This window comes from Ictidomys tridecemlineatus, chromosome 11 (genome assembly GCF_052094955.1).
Source record: "Ictidomys tridecemlineatus isolate mIctTri1 chromosome 11, mIctTri1.hap1, whole genome shotgun sequence".
Taxonomy (NCBI): Eukaryota; Metazoa; Chordata; class Mammalia; order Rodentia; family Sciuridae; genus Ictidomys; species Ictidomys tridecemlineatus.
The window spans coordinates 113,772,074-113,787,965 of NC_135487.1; the positions used below are offsets into that span (position 1 = coordinate 113,772,074).

General features: G+C 39.5%; 1 protein-coding gene across 1 annotated transcript in view; it reads left to right on the forward strand.

Annotated features, from left to right (window-relative positions):
• LOC144368659 (vomeronasal type-1 receptor 48-like) overlaps positions 1-15,892 on the forward strand; it is a 34,307-nt gene that overhangs the window by 1,068 nt on the left and 17,347 nt on the right. The window contains exon 2 of the mRNA XM_078027818.1: positions 750-786. Within this exon, the coding sequence (XP_077883944.1) occupies positions 750-786 (37 nt within the window). The remainder of the gene's footprint in view (positions 1-749; positions 787-15,892) is intronic.

The window sequence follows — 15,892 nt, forward strand, 5'->3', positions numbered from 1 at the left end:
AAAATTATAAGTAATAAAATGTTAATTTAAATCTTATGTTTTCCCTGATACTATGTATACAAATAAATATTATTTAAAGTCTCTAGATGACATACTGCATGCAAGTCATGTCTCTAGAACTCATTAAATTAAAATAAATTAAAAACCTAAAATCACTTGGTATTTCTTATGAAGAAAAATACGAACTTTAGGAAAATCTAATTTAAAGAACCAAACATTGTTAGATGAAAATATTCTCATTGCACCATACTGAGCACAGTCCTCTGGGCTCAATACAACTGTTATAGCTGATGTCTCCATGGCAGCTAGTAGAAATCTCACTACTAGGCTCAAGAACTCTCCTTCCACAGCCTTTTTTGGACCTACCTGCACTCTGATTGTGCACCTGAAGACACAGAGGCACTCATCCAGATGGCTGAGGAAAGGAGAACTCTTTGCAGCTGAGAAGAGCTTAAAATTGTTTGAACTCCTTGAGTTTTAAGGAACAGACATCTTTAAGTTCTGTCTCTGCAGGAGTGTAGTTTTAATGCCTGCAGAACAGTGACAAGATCCCACTGGAGAACACAGAAGTGTGGCTTCCCCAGCGGAACATGACCCTGTCTGTAAATTTTACTTTATTCCCTGTTGGAATAAAGGGAGAGCAATCTAGGAAGATCTGAGGTCTAAACTTTTCTCTAAGTTCCCTGGACATGCACATCTGGAGGAGGATCTTTATTGGAATCATGTTCCCATATTTTTGATAACTCCAGTTACTGCCACAGTCCGGCTGCAGCAAATTCATCAAAGGTAAGTGGAAGACAGAGTAAGGGGAAAATGTTTTTTTTTTAAAATATATATATATTTTCGTTGAAAATGGACCTTTATTTTATTTATATGAGGTATTGAGACTCGAACCCAGGGCCTCACACATGCTAGGAAAGTGCTCTACCACTGAGCCACAACCCCAACCCCAAGAGGAAAATGATTTGAAGTTAATGTTTGAGTCTCCAGATCCAGTTGCACTTGAATTTAGATCTACGCCAGGGCTTCCAAACATGAGTTAACGAGTTCCCATTTTTTCTTAAACTAATGTGAATGGGTTATCTGACTCTTAGGACCACATGTCCTGAATAGACTGATACAATACTCTTAGTATGTAAGGCTCCACCTTCAAATTAATGAGAAGAAACACAAATCAATATAGTACAATGGACAAAATCTGTGATTAGAAACCCAATGAAGAAATACAAATGCAGGATGGTTCTGGAGCTCTGATCCAAGGGCTCCAAGCTCTCTGCAGTGGAGGCCTAGTGATGTTTTTATCTATGCCTCCTGAGGTAGGTCTCCCTACTGCTAAGATAGTTAGGGTCTAGAAAATATCTGGGTGCAGGGGTGGCTTTTCTTATGATAGCTTCTACCTTATTATATGGACATCTTGTCTGGTTCTCTGAAATAACCTTCCTTAAATATACAGTTGGGGAAAAGGAGAAGTCATTAATAGTGTATTGTTCCTGAAATATTAAGGACCTGGCAAAGGGCTCCCCTGTTGCTTGGCTTCTGTGCACACTGCCCAGGTGTGGTCCTGAGTGTGCTATAGGAGGGGACAGGTCATTGGCTGGCTCTTGTGTCTTTTCGGCCCTCCCATGTGGCCTGCCACAGAACCTGTAATGAAGCTACTGGCTTCTCCAGGCATGGTTTTCCTTCCTTAATGCATGACTTCTTTGGAACAGAATCAATTATAGTTCTACATTATTCCATCTTTACAAATTGGCTGTGGGATGGTGCTTCCTCGGTGTTGAAGACAAGTCCCTGATGATGTATAGCCAAGGAAGTGTGGCAGCCCTGTGCCTGCAGCACAGATGGGGACTGTGACAAGTCAGTGTGAGTGTGCAAGAACCCACCTGTGCTCAGCACTGTGGAGGACTCAAGATGAAGAAGGAAGATTATCATCGTTCCCCAAAGTTTTCGGTTTAGTTTGGGAGGCACGGTGGGGAGGGAAGCAATGGCAGCCAGGGCTGCACCACCGAGGGGCTGGGGTTGAAGAGTGGACAGCACAGAGTTTATTTTAGAAGTGATCAGAGCACAGCATATTTGGATACTTGTTCCTTTGAGATAGGAAGGGAGAAATTTAAGGTCAATGGAGATATACAGTCAGCCCTCCATATCCTGGGATTCCATGTCTCTGAGTTCAGTCAACTGCAGATCAAAAATATTCGGAAAAATATTGTGTCTACTGAACAGGTCTGAACTTTTCATTGTCATTGTTGCCTACACAGTACAGTATGACATTATTCACATAGCATTCACTTTGTATTGAATAGTATAATTAATCAAAAAGTATTCAGATGTGCCTGGAGCCTGGCATGGTGGCCACACCAGTGATCCCATCAACTGGGGAAGCTGAGTCAGGAGGGTCATTTACAAGCCAGCTGAGTCATTTACAAGCCAGCCTGGGCAACTTAGGGACACCCTGTCTCTAAAAATAAGCAAAATAACTGGGGGATGACAAACAACTTGTGTACATTGATACAGCAGGAGTGGGAGCGGTTTATTGTAGGACAGGAGGGGTATATATACATTACACATAGCTTATCTTAATTAACATAAACTAGATACAGCAGTTAACCAATAAGGAATCTCCACACTCAATGGCTCACTGGTGTTACTTCTCAGACCACTCCCTCTGGCAAAATGCCAGGCGCCATCTTGACTTGTTTACAGACCCTAACAAGTTACTCTCATTGTGATTCTAATTAGTCCAAACCCATTTCATAATTTACAATGCCTCCACTTTGGGCAGGGTACTCCTGGAACTTCCTATGGTTTCCCAGTTGCTCTGGGGGTTCTCTTCCCACAAGGTGTGACAGGTGTCTCCTCCCTAGTTTGTTCTTACATGGAGCACCTGATTTTGGGGTAGTGTTGGTTCTGTACATCATCACTTCCAAACTGACAGTATTGAGTTTTGAGCTCTAAGTAAAACATTAAAATCCATCTGAAATGAAAGAGAAAGTAAAAAAAAATTAGTGGCAGAGATAAAGATCAGAGATTGAGGAGATCACAGGCAGATTGAACATAGAACTGAGGCAGAGCCCAAGCTGGGAGTTTTCTCTAAGGAACCTACCTCATTAGCTTCATTAATGGAGGCAGAGGAGAGGCCTACACTTTATCTGAGAGAAACCATGTGAAATTAGGCTCTGTTTCCAGTGTATTTTGTATGAAGTTGTATAAAGCATTGAAGACAAATTGGAGCCCTGTGACTTGGAGTCAAAAGAGTACAATCATTTCAAGTAGATCCACTGATATACCAGGTATTAGAATCAGAAGAAACTTTTTTTATCATAACCATTAAAAATATGTGAAGAGTTAATGCAGGTATGATAACAAATGGAAAATTAAGTTATTTCTAAAGAGAATTGGAAAGCTGAACTAAGTGGAAATCTGTAAAATGAACACTGTAACCTGTACAGGCTCAAATTCCACATGGTTGACCCTGGGCTCATTTGGAAACTGCAGAAGAAATTTACAACAAATGTCAAAGCTTGAGACTTCCAAAACCAGGTGAGAGGAAGATATAAAATAGGAGAAGATCCTAAATAGTTGAGCAAGCATTTTAGCATCTGTGCAATTAGACAAGACATATCTGGGAAGAAGGAGGCTCAGGGCTTCATGTGCTGTGCAAAGTTTATCCCCACATGCAGCCCCCAATCTTTTCTAGGCTCTGCCTTACTCCATGATATAGCATGGCCCATTGATCACCAAGGTGCCTCCTGGAATCCTGTCTCTCTAACCTCTGGGAAGCTTCTGGAGTAAGCCAGGGGAAAGAGTTGGCCAGTGTACTCCAAATTTTTTTTTGTGTGTGTGTGGAGACATGATGAGCTCTTTGGAGAGGTATTAAGGTGTAGACACGCACCCTGTACTGTTGTGGACTTGCTGTATGCCTTTGGACAAGGGAGTTCAATCTTTTTGTCTACGTTTCCTTGATTTTTAATAGAAAAGTGACTCTAATTGTCAGAATTAGGCACAAAAACACTGATATGTGGGCTGTGGTGCTGACCAATTTAATAAAAAACTCTGGACAGTAGGTCTCAAACATAGGATTTATAAAAGCTTTCAAGGATATTCTCATATGTAGTGAATAGTAAATAATAAATGTTAGTGGACCAAGGTCTGGAGTGGATCAGGATGTATTTGAATTATGGCTTTTAATATATTTATAGAGCCTTGAATAGACTGTAAGCTCTCAGAGCCTCTGTTTACTCATCTGTATTATATGACTGATGCAACTTCCTTCCCAAGGTTATGAGGAAAACTAAATGAAGTCATAGATAGCAGGAACTTGGTTCACATGGGTGCTCACTAAGCCAGGAGAGAACTGGCCTTTCTCTTTTTGCTTTACTGATGGACACCCAGCAGTAGATACATGCCTGCCCCAGAGTTGGCACTTCAAAGAGATATAAGTAAATATTATCAAAATGACTATACTACCAAAAGAAGTAAAAGATATGTAAGTAAGTAAGTGTAGCTGAAACTTTCATAAATATTTTCATCACATAAATATGATGATTTAACATCAGTTACTGTGAAGAGAGTTACTTCCTTTTTATGGCTCTAAAACTACATTTCCAATTAAAAAAAAAAACTAGAAGTAGAGGCAGCACTTCCAAACTCATTCCATGAGGCCAATATCATCCTGATCTCAAAACCAGAAAAAGACACATTAAAGAAAGAACTTCAGACCAATAACTCTAATGAACATAGTTGCAAAAATTCTCAATAAAATTCTGGCAAATTGAATACAAAAATACATCAAAAAGATCATGCACCATGATCAAGGGGGATTCATCCCAGGGATGCAAGGGTGGTTCAACATAGGATATTCAATAAATGCAAATCATTACATCAATAGACTCAAAGATAGGAATCATATGATTATCTCAATAGATGCATAAAAAGCATTTGACAAAAGACAGCACCCCTTTATGTTCAAAACACTAGAAAAATTAGGGATGATAGGAACATGTCTCAACATTTTAAAAGCTATCTATGTTAAACCCTGGGCCAACATAATTCTAAATGAAGAAAACTTGAAGGCATTCTCTCTTAAAATTGGAACGCCCTCTTTCACTACTTCTATTCAACATAGTTCTTGAAACACTACCCAAAGCAATTAGATGAAAGAAATTAATAAGGTATGCATAGGAAAAGAAGAACTCAAATTAGCACTAATTGTTTATGATATGATTCTATTGCCTAGAAGACCCAAAATGTTTTACCCAAAAAACTTCTAAAACTAGTAAATAATTTCAGCAAAATAGCAGGATATAAAATCAACCCCCATAAATCAGAGGCATTTCTGTATATCATTGACAAATCCTCTGAAAGGGAAGCAAGGAAAACTAATGCATTTACAATAGGTTCAAAAAATACTTTCAAATAAACTTACCAAAAGAGTTGAAAGACCTATACAATGAAAACAACAGAACCCTAAAGAAAGAAATCAAAGATGACCTTAGAAGATGAAAAGATCTACCTTGCCCTTGGATAGGCAGAATTAATATTATCAAAATGACTATACTACCAAACACATTATATAGATTGAATGCAATTTCAATCAAAATCCTGATGATGTTACTCAGAAATAGAAAAAGTAGTCATGAAAATCATCTGGAAAAATAAGGCACACAGAATAGCTAAAGCAATCCTCAGTAAGAAGAGTGAAGCAGGAGGCATCACTAGACCAGACCTTAAACTATACAACAGAGCAACAGTAAAAAAAACAGCATGTTATTGACACCAAAATAGACCAGTAGTCCAATGGTACAGAATAGAGGACACAGAGACAAATCTACAAAATTCCAATTATCTTAATTAGACAAAGGTCCCAAAAACATACACTGAAGAAAAGACAGCCTCTTCAACAAATGGTGCTAGGGAAACTAGAAATCCATATGCAACAAAATGAAATTAAACTCTATCTCTCCCCATCCACAAAACTCAACCCATTTTCATTTTCATTTATTTATTTATTTATTTATTTATTTATTTATTTATTTTTTAATATTTATTTTTTGTTGAACACAATACCTTTTATTTTATTTATTTATTTTCATGTGGTGCTGAGGATGGATCCCAGGACCTCACACATGCTTAGGCAAGTGCTCTACCACAGAGCCACAACTCCAGCCCTCATTTTTATTTTTTATTTTGAGACAGGGTTTCACTAAGTTGCTTAGGGGCTTGCTAAGTTGCTAAGGTTGACCTAGAATTTGTAATTCTTCTGTCTTGAGAATGTTATGTCTGACATGTTATATGCATGTGACACTATACCAGACTGGTTGTGCAATTTTGGGGGTTCAAAACTAAAGCCTCTGTGTCTTAGGTGGTGTTCATTGACACATAGGTACACAAAGGCTAGAAAGTGCATATGATCTTGGGAAGAAGTAAAAAGGGCACCACACACAAAGTTAAGAGAACATCAGAGAAGTCAGGAAGCTGGGTACAGGGCTCACAGGGGCAATTGGGTCCATTGGAAAGTTGTTTGAGTCTCTGTTAGGAACATGGGTGCAAGGACATGGTGCATAAAGAGGGAACCCAAGACCTAGCCTAAGGCATCCTACCTGAACAAGTGGGAAAGTGTTTCTGGGTGGCACGTGGGTGAGGCCAGCCACAGGCAGAACTGCTGCACATAGTTGTGGTAGGGGATGAAAGAATCTGCCTCTTAATCAGATGTGGCACTGTGTCTTACACACCTTAGGGTCTTGGTAGTCACTGAAGTGGGGAAATGCACCACCCCACCCTTGAGGCCCTACACTAAGCTGCTTCTAAGCCACCTTCCCTGAGGGAGACCTCACCTTCTTCTGTCACTGTGTAACCCAAAGGACTGTGCTGCCCAGAGGCCCCAGTGGTAGATCTGTCCTAATGGAGAGCTAGCAGGTGGGATGTTCGTAACAAGTGATAGTGGTCTGAGTCACATGGCAGTACTGATGGAACAGACAAGTATCTCCTTGTGGCCAGAAGGGGGGGAGGCCAAATTGGGGATGACAACATCTTGGGTGAAGACACTGAGGCTGCTGATTCTGGTAAGGGCCCACCAGGTCCTCTGCAGTTAATAACCACAGGCTGAGCACTGGACCTGCCCCAGCCATGGCTGTCTATCAACAGCCCTTGCCAGATCCACACTGAAGGAGCTTCCCAGTATTCTAGATCTTTCCTTTGCTCATGTTGCATCCCTGCCTGAAACACCTTCGCCACCAAACCATCACCTTCAACACACACTGGAAATTGGGAAGACTCACCCTGTTTCCCAGTAGGCAGAGGCCCAGAGAAGTCAATCAAGTGAGGAGTCTAAGGTCACACAGCCTTTTGGGAGTCATTCAGGATCTTTCTTGGGCTCTCATGGGTGTGTGGTCAGGCCCTTCGGGGAACCAACTGCCAGCAACCAAGAGTGAGGTTTGTCATCCACTGGTGACTTGCAACCCCAGTCAGGACTCAGGCCACCGTGTCACCATGAAGGGAGCAAAAATCGACAGTACACAAGAGTGACATCTACACTGAGAAAGGCAAATATATAAAGAGAGACTTCCAGTTGGCATGATATAATCCCTGGATCTAATTATGAGTGAATGTCTCCTTCTTGTAGGGGAGGCAGTCAATTTCCATGGATGCTGAAACCTGGTGGAGCTGGGGTTTGGTGACTGATAGCATGCACATGGGTAGGCTGGACATGAGTCACATGACAGTACTGATGGAACAGACAACATCTCCTTGAGGCCCGAAGGTGAGGGAGTCCAAGCTGGGGGTACCCCGTCTTGGGATGCAGTGCCTCTCACCAGTCTGGGATGTGCCCTGAGTCTCAGAGGAGGCATTCATGGACCCTGGAAGACCCACATGTACTAATAACACGTCAGTACTCACATGCTCAGAGTACTTAGTATGACCAACACTTGTATCCCAGCCACAGGCCCCTGGGCTATCCCTCTGCTCCCAAATGCTCTCACCCTTTGCCCCTTCTCACATGGTACCTGCATCCCCCACTTCAACACATATGAAAGAACAATAGCTCAACTTGACTGTCCCTGCCCATCCCTTCAACAGCCCATCAGGGGTCATTCAGATCCAGGGTCCATCCTTACTAGCAGCCCACACTGTCAGCCCTCGAGACCTTGCACTGGCTCTGCTACACAGCCATCCCATCATAGCTGGTTACTTGGGCTCAGCCCAGACAACCCTTTTTTGTTCCATGAGGCCTGAACTATCCCTGGGAGTCATTCAAGATATTTCTTAAGCTCTCATGGGTATTTTGTCAGGCCCTTTGGGGAACTAACTGCCAGTGACCAAGGGTGAGGTTTGTTAGCTACTGGTGACTTGCAGCCCCACATTTTAAAAAAATGTGTTGCCAGCATTTCAAAATGACAGTGTTAAGGCTGGAGTTGAAGTTCAGTGATAGAGCATGTGCTTAACATGTGTGTGGCTCCAGATTCCATCCCCAGCACCTAAATAAATAAAACACAAAGTAGCCAGGTGCAATGGCACATTCCTGTAATCCAAGCTGCTTCTGAGGCTGAAGCAGGAAGACCCCATGTTTGAGGCCAGCACCAGCAACTTAGGCCCTAAGCAACTCAGTGAGTCCCTGTCTCTAATAAATTAAAAGGTTTAGAGATGTTGCTCAGTTGTTAAGCACACCTGGGTTCAGTCCCTGGAACCAAAAATAGAACAAAACCAATAAACAAAAAGCCCCCAAACAAACTACATTCTCCAAAATCCTTTGCAGACAGGAGTAGCTATGATCATGCACTGGCCAATGAGATGTCAGTGCAAGCCACTGGGCCTCTAGCTCTTAGTTTTTTCTTTCTCCCCTTCCCCTGTTAGCTGTCTTGAGAAGACAAAATAGGAATGCAAAATAGGGAGGGTCTGGGGCCTATTGGCATGCTTGGATAACCATAGAAGCCCAGACTACTCAGTTCAGAGCATTTTTCTTTTCAAGTGAAAGGAAGAAATTTCAGTATTTGGCAGGTGTTTTTTTTTTTTTTTTTTTTTTTTTCTTTTCCTAGTAGAGAGAAAAGAGATGCATTGGATTTCCTTCTTGTTTACTCTCTTATTCAGATTCCTTAGGTTCAGGAACAATCTAGGCCAACAGAACCAGGAACCTGTGTCACCAGTTCCTTTCTCAGGTCTCTTGGGAAGGTAGACTGTACAGGAAACCTGTACAGTCCCTAATCTGAACCCTTGGGCAACCTGAGCCCTGAGTCCTGTCCAGAATACTTCACCCTTCCCAGAAGGTTCACAGAGGGAGATTCTCTTTACTCTTGATGTCAACACTCAAGTTCCAAATCTCAAGGCCCCAATGACTCTCCTGAGTACTGTATCCACAACAGGCAGATGCTGGTCCAAATCTAAATTGCTGCCCTGATTGACCACTTGGAAAGTGACTTTGAGCAAGCCTTGTTCCCATATATAAAGCGAGGCTGTGCCAACTGAAGACTTGAATCCAAATGAACAATAGGAAGAAGGAAGAAAGGAAGTAGGCAGGGTCCCAGGATGGGAGGTGTGCATAATCATGTATATTCAAGAGTGCTTTTCTCAATGCTTCTGCAGCTGTATAGCCGTTCACAATGCTGTACCCATGTTGGGAGCCTTGTGTTGGTTTGGTGATTCTAACAAATGCACCACAGTGAAGAAGGATGTAAATAGTAGGAGACACTTACTCTTAGGTCAGGCATGAATTCTTTTCCTTTCTTTCTCATTTTCTGTCCTTTTACCTTGAGAGATCATTAGTCCTTATGAGTGATACAGATGCCTCTGTACTGAGAATTAATATCACAGCACTAAAGCCCTTTCTTCTGTTTGCCATGTTTCCTTTGAGGTTTTCATGGTGTCTTCCTACCAGCAGGTCAACCAAATCCACTCTTAAAATGCTCACTTTCATTATGAAGACGAGTGGAAAAAAGACCTTAGACAGGAAATTAGTACCTTGAATGCCCAAGGAAGCTCACACACCCTCACATCCCTAAACTGAGAATCTGTCTGTTTCCTAACAAGTGACTCCTTCATATTAAAACAAAAATTGATCTAGTGGTATTTTACTCCACCTGTGCTTCAGGAAATAGTGTTCTAAAACGGATTTTTCATAGTCCACCTCACTTCTCTCATGTTACCCATTAAATGAGAACACTTTACCTGTCAAGCTTTGGTGGGAATTCAGCAAGTGAACTCATGCAAAGTGGAAAAGGGTGCACATTGTAGGATAAATACACAAAGCTCATATTGTCAGGAGACAGAGTTCTCAGTGAGCACAGCAGTATATATTTGGCTTGCCCAATGTAACAGGAAAATCATTCTCTTTTGTAATTCTAAAACTGGGAAGGAGCAAGTCCTAATCCAAATTTCTCACACCAACCTGCTCATGGCTAAGATCGAATTTACAACTCCCAGCTTAGGTGGGACCAGAAATGTTCCATGAGGACTGTGTATTTAATCCTGAGAATAGATCCAGTCCATATCCAAGTATGGCTCAGGTGATAGGTATATATTTCCTTCTCTCAACAAAGAGATTTATTTGTTTTGGTACCAGGGATTGAATCCAGGGGTGCTTAACCAAAGAGGCACATTCCCAAGCCTTTTTAAAAAATTTAATTATTATTATATTTTTATTTTGAGAAAAGGTCTCTTTCAGTTACTTAGGGTCTTGCTAAGTTGCTGTGGCTGGTTCTAAACTTGTGATCTTCCTGACTCAGTTTCCTAACTCACTGGATTTACTGGCTCAAAGTATGTAGAAATCAAATTTGAGAGGCAAATTTATTGATATCTGAATGTCATGAATATGAGTTTTCTTTCCAGCACACAGACCTGAGAAATCCATCTTCCTAATTCATATTTCTTCATATCTGACAATCTAGTTTTCATAATTTGTCCTTTTTTGCCAGGCTGTACCCCATATGTATCCATTTTAGTGAGCTAAGATATGTTTTCTATGATTGGTACCCATCAAAACCCAAGGTCACTTGCTTTGGAAAATGAGAGCTACACATGCAAAAAGTTTTCATCCAGATGGGGCTTGTTTACCATTGTCTGAGAATGGAAGTAGTAGTTTTCTTTTCCTTTGAGGATGCCTTCTCTAATTCTGCAAGACAGATGCTGTCAGACTTCAGATGCAAGCAACAAGATTAGGAGTCTATTGAGAGATGAGCTTAAGATATCTGCTCCATATAACCTCATCTTGGAAGCCATAGCTCAAAATTTAAGTGGAAGAGAAGGAAGGGGAAGCTCCTAGGTAGGAACTGGAGGAATGCATTGTTACATCTGACTCTTGCCACACCATAACCAGTACACAGGTACTTTTCCTAATGTGCTACAGGGCCTCTTTAAATTTAAGTCAGGTAGTAATTTTGTAATATATAGGATTTTATTTTGTTTTATTATAAAAATGTATTATATGTATTATCTTACATGAGTTATTTTAAAGTGTAAGGACTCATGAGGAATAATAATTCAAAGTCCAACAATTTTTATCTTTACATAAATTTATAGAACTTAAAATGTTTCAAATCTTCATATATTTGTTGACAATTCATATTTCTTCTTATGTGATGTGCCTGCTCACTTCTTTGCCTATTTATTAATTGGGCTATCTGGTTTTTTTATATTTTTATTTCTTTATATGTCCTGATGATTAGTGCTCTCTCTCTGAGGTGCAGGTTGAAAATATTTTCTTCAATTCTCTAGGCTCTCTCTTCACATCTTGCTTGTTTTCTTTTCTATAAAGAAACTTTCTAATTTGATGCCATCCCATGAAATTACTCTTTTTTTTTTTTGGTGGGAGGAGTAGGGGTTAGTGTGGATTAAACTCAGGAACACACAACCACTTATTCACATCCACAGCACCATTTTGTATTTAATTTGAGAAAGGGTTATAATTCTTTTTTAAAAAAGTATTGTTAAAGAAGTCAGTTGGAGATTTGAGCCTAAATTTTCATGTAGTAGGTGCAATTTCTCGGGTCTAATGCTTAGATCATTGATCCACATTGAATTAAATTTTTATCAGCATGGGAGATAAGAGTCTAATTTTATTTTTTTACACATTGATTTCCAGTTTTTCCAGCACCTTTTTTTTTTTTTTTTTAAAGAGTATCTTTTCTTCAATGTATGTTTATGGTGCCTTTGTCTTGTATGAGATCACTGCATTCCTGTGGTTTTCTTCTCTTTATCTTCTTTTCTGTACCATTTGTCTTCAAGCCTGTTTTGGTGCCAATATCATGCTGTTCTGTTACTACAGCTCTATAATATAAGTTAAGGTCTTGTATGGTGATGCCTCCTGTTTTCCTTTTCTTGCTGTGCATTGCTTTGTCTATTCTGGGTCTCTTATTATTCCAAGTGAATTTCATGACTGCTTTTTCTGTTTCTATAAGAACAACATTAGAGCCTTAATGGGAATTACACTGAATATGTGCGATGTTTTGGTCATATGACCATTTTGACCATATTAATTTTGCCTATTCAACAACATGGGAGACATTTCCATCTTCTAAGGTCTTTTTCAATTTATCTCTTTATGTGATGTAGATTTCATGGTGGAGGACATTCTCCTCTTTTGTTTGATTGATTCACAAATATTTTATTTTCTTTGAGGCTATTGTGACTGAAATAGTTTTCCTAATTTCTCTTTCAGTTGATTCATTCCTGATGTATAAGAACACAATTAATTTGTGGGTGTTAATTTCATATTCTGCCACTGTGCAGGATATGTGTTCAATAAGTTTTCTGGTAGAATTTTTGGATCTTCTGATTATAGCAACATGTCATCTGTAAATGGTGATAGTTTGTGTTTTTATTTTCCTATTTATATCCCTTAATATTTCTTTTGTGTAACTGCTCTGGCTAGAGTTTTCAGGACTATGTTGAATAGAAGTGGTGAAAGGAGACATCATTCTCTTGTTTCTACCTTTATACAGCATGCTTTTAATTTTTGATTTAATTGATGTTGACCTTGGGTTTACCATATAGCTTTTATAAAGTTCATGTATGTTCCTACTGTCCCTAGTTTTTCTAGTGTTTTTAACAGGAATGGATGCTGTAATTAGTCAAGTGTGTGTGTGTGTGTGTGGTGTTTTTGCATCTATTGATATAATCATGTGGTTCTTGCCTGTAAGTGAATTAACATGCTGAATTATGTTTATTGAATTCTGTATGTTGAACCAACCTCGCATCCCTGGGATGAACCCCACATGAACCTGGTGCACTATGTTTTAATATGTTTTTGAAGGTGATTTTCCAGGAATTTATAAATAATTTTTTCATGCATGTTTATTAGGAATATTAATCAGAATTTTTCCTTGGTGTGTCTTTGTCTGCTTTTGGTATCAGGGTAACTAGATTTTTAGAGTGAGTTTTAAAGAGTTACCTCCTTTTCTATTTTATGGGATGATTTGAGGAGGACTGGTGGTATTTATTTCTCAAGGTCTGGTATACTCCGCCAAGAATCCATCTGGTCCAGGTCTTTTATTCTTGGTAGGCTTTTGTTGCTTGAGTTTGACATGTATTAATTTTCTGTGTCCTCCTGATTCTATTTGGGTAGGTTATGTGTCTCTAGAAATTTGTTGATGTTGTCAAGATTTTATGTTTTATTAGAGTGTGAATTTTCAAAATAGGATCTGAGCATAATCTGTATTTCATAGTGTTCATTGTGATCTTTCCATTTTCATCACTGATACAAAACATCTAACAAAAATGGAAAAATATACTGTGGCATTTCTAAGCAGACATAAAAATTGAGAAGGAGGCCCCGTCATCTCTCTACATGTTCCCCTGGAAGAAAATTGGAATGTGGAAACATCTATGCTTATTGTATGTAGAAATTTTAAAATGAGTAGAAAATAATGTCCAATACTACAGGACTTAAGAATCAAATTTTTGCCAAAGGAGGCTAATCTTACACAGGCATTTTTTTTTACCTATACTAAGAAATCTTTAAAATATTGCATTTACTCTTCCACAACAAGATTAGAGACAAATAACAAAACAATAATGAATGATTTTATTGTGCTTTATATATATCAAGCACATATTTAATTACTCACTCCAACAATACCAGAAGGAAAGTACTAAGCTGACCCACACTAACGGATGACATACACTGAGGCAGAAATCATTAGGTATGATGACAGTATCCTCACAGTAAATTATGGGAACTGAATTAAATGAAGGCCAAGTCCGAGGAGAAAAAAATATTAGTAAACTCTTTACAATTCTACACTTAAATAAATAAATAATGGGAATAGGCATATTGACATTATTTTCCTGGAGATATATATATATATATATATATATATATATATATTATATATAATCTTTATATATATAAAGATTATATATATATTATATATATATAATTTCATTGTAGATGGACACAATACTTTTATTTACTTATTTTTGTTTGGGGGCCAATACTAACCCCAGTGCCCCTGTGGCTAGGCAATCACTATATCACTATAGCACAGAGCTAAACCCCAGGTCAAGACTCCTATTTCTGCTTATCTTAACTTTACATCAACAGGTTGTGGAAAATATTTTTATATAAGCAGCAATATTTTAGATACTTCAGATCAAAGCCAAATACAATAGCATCTTCATCTTTAAGAAATCTGCAGGGAAGATAGAAAGTCTGACCACTAAATCACATAATTTATGCTGTTAAGGAAAACCTGAGGTATACAGGTTCAATGACAAGAGTAAGATCTGAGCACTTCCATGAAATAAGAGGGACTGTACAAAATCATTCCTCAGAAGAATTACAAATGCTTGAGATAAAATTTATTTTTATTTTTATTTTTTTAAAGAGAGAGTGAGAGAGGAGAGAGAGAGAGAGAGAGAGAGAGAGAGAGAGAGAGAGAGAGAGAGAGAGAGAGAATTTCTTTTTTTTAATATTTATTTTTTAGTTCTCGGCGGACACAACATCTTTGTTGGTATGTGGTGCTGAGGATCGAACCCGGGCCACACGCATGCCAGGCGAGCGCGCTACCACTTGAGCCGCATCCCCAGCCCTAAAATTTATTTTTAATTCATATTTTATTTACTTTTTCCTATTCTAGTGTTTGGGATAAAGCTAGGTCTCCATTCATGGTAGGCCAGTGCTCTATCTTAAAACCCCAAACCAGCCCTTAACTTGAAATTAAGGTGAAGAATAAGACCCTGTCTTCTTTACAAAGATAGTTGTTGTTAGTCATGATTCTAGACATTGTAAAGGTGGCAGATGGACGGGAAGTATGTCAATGAAACGATGTTGCTGTCAAATGCTCCTGTTTTTCTTCCCAGGATACTGATGAAGATGGACCAACAGTTCATTTATGTTGTCATAAGAAATGCCTTCTATCCCCAGGCTGGCATTGGGATCTCAGCAAATACCTTTCTGCTTTGCCTCCACACTGCTGCTGTCCTTGTGGGTAACAAGCCCAGGCTCACTGACATCCCTGTCACCCACCTGGCTCTAATACACATCCTCATGCTCCTCACCATGGGCCTTTTGGTATCTGCAGACATTTGGGAAACAGAGGACATTCCAGGTGACTTCAAATGCAAAGTGCTTGCCTTCCTAAACAGGGTCATGAGGGGACTTTCCATCTGCACCACCTGTGTCCTGAGTGTGCTTCAGGCCATCACCATCAGTCCCAGTGGCTCCTGGTTGGCCCACTTTAAACTGAAATCCACAAAACCCATTGTGGGGCTATTTATCTTCTTATGGGCCCTCACCATGTCTCTCTCCAGCAACCTGCTCCTCTGCGCTGTGGTGACTCCCAATAAAACCCAACCTGGGCTTCTGTTTCTCACTGAGCGCTGTTCCTTTCTGCTCATGAGCTACAGGAGCAGGACCTTGTTTCTTGCTTTCATGGCATTCAGAGATCTCCTATTTCTGGGTCTTATG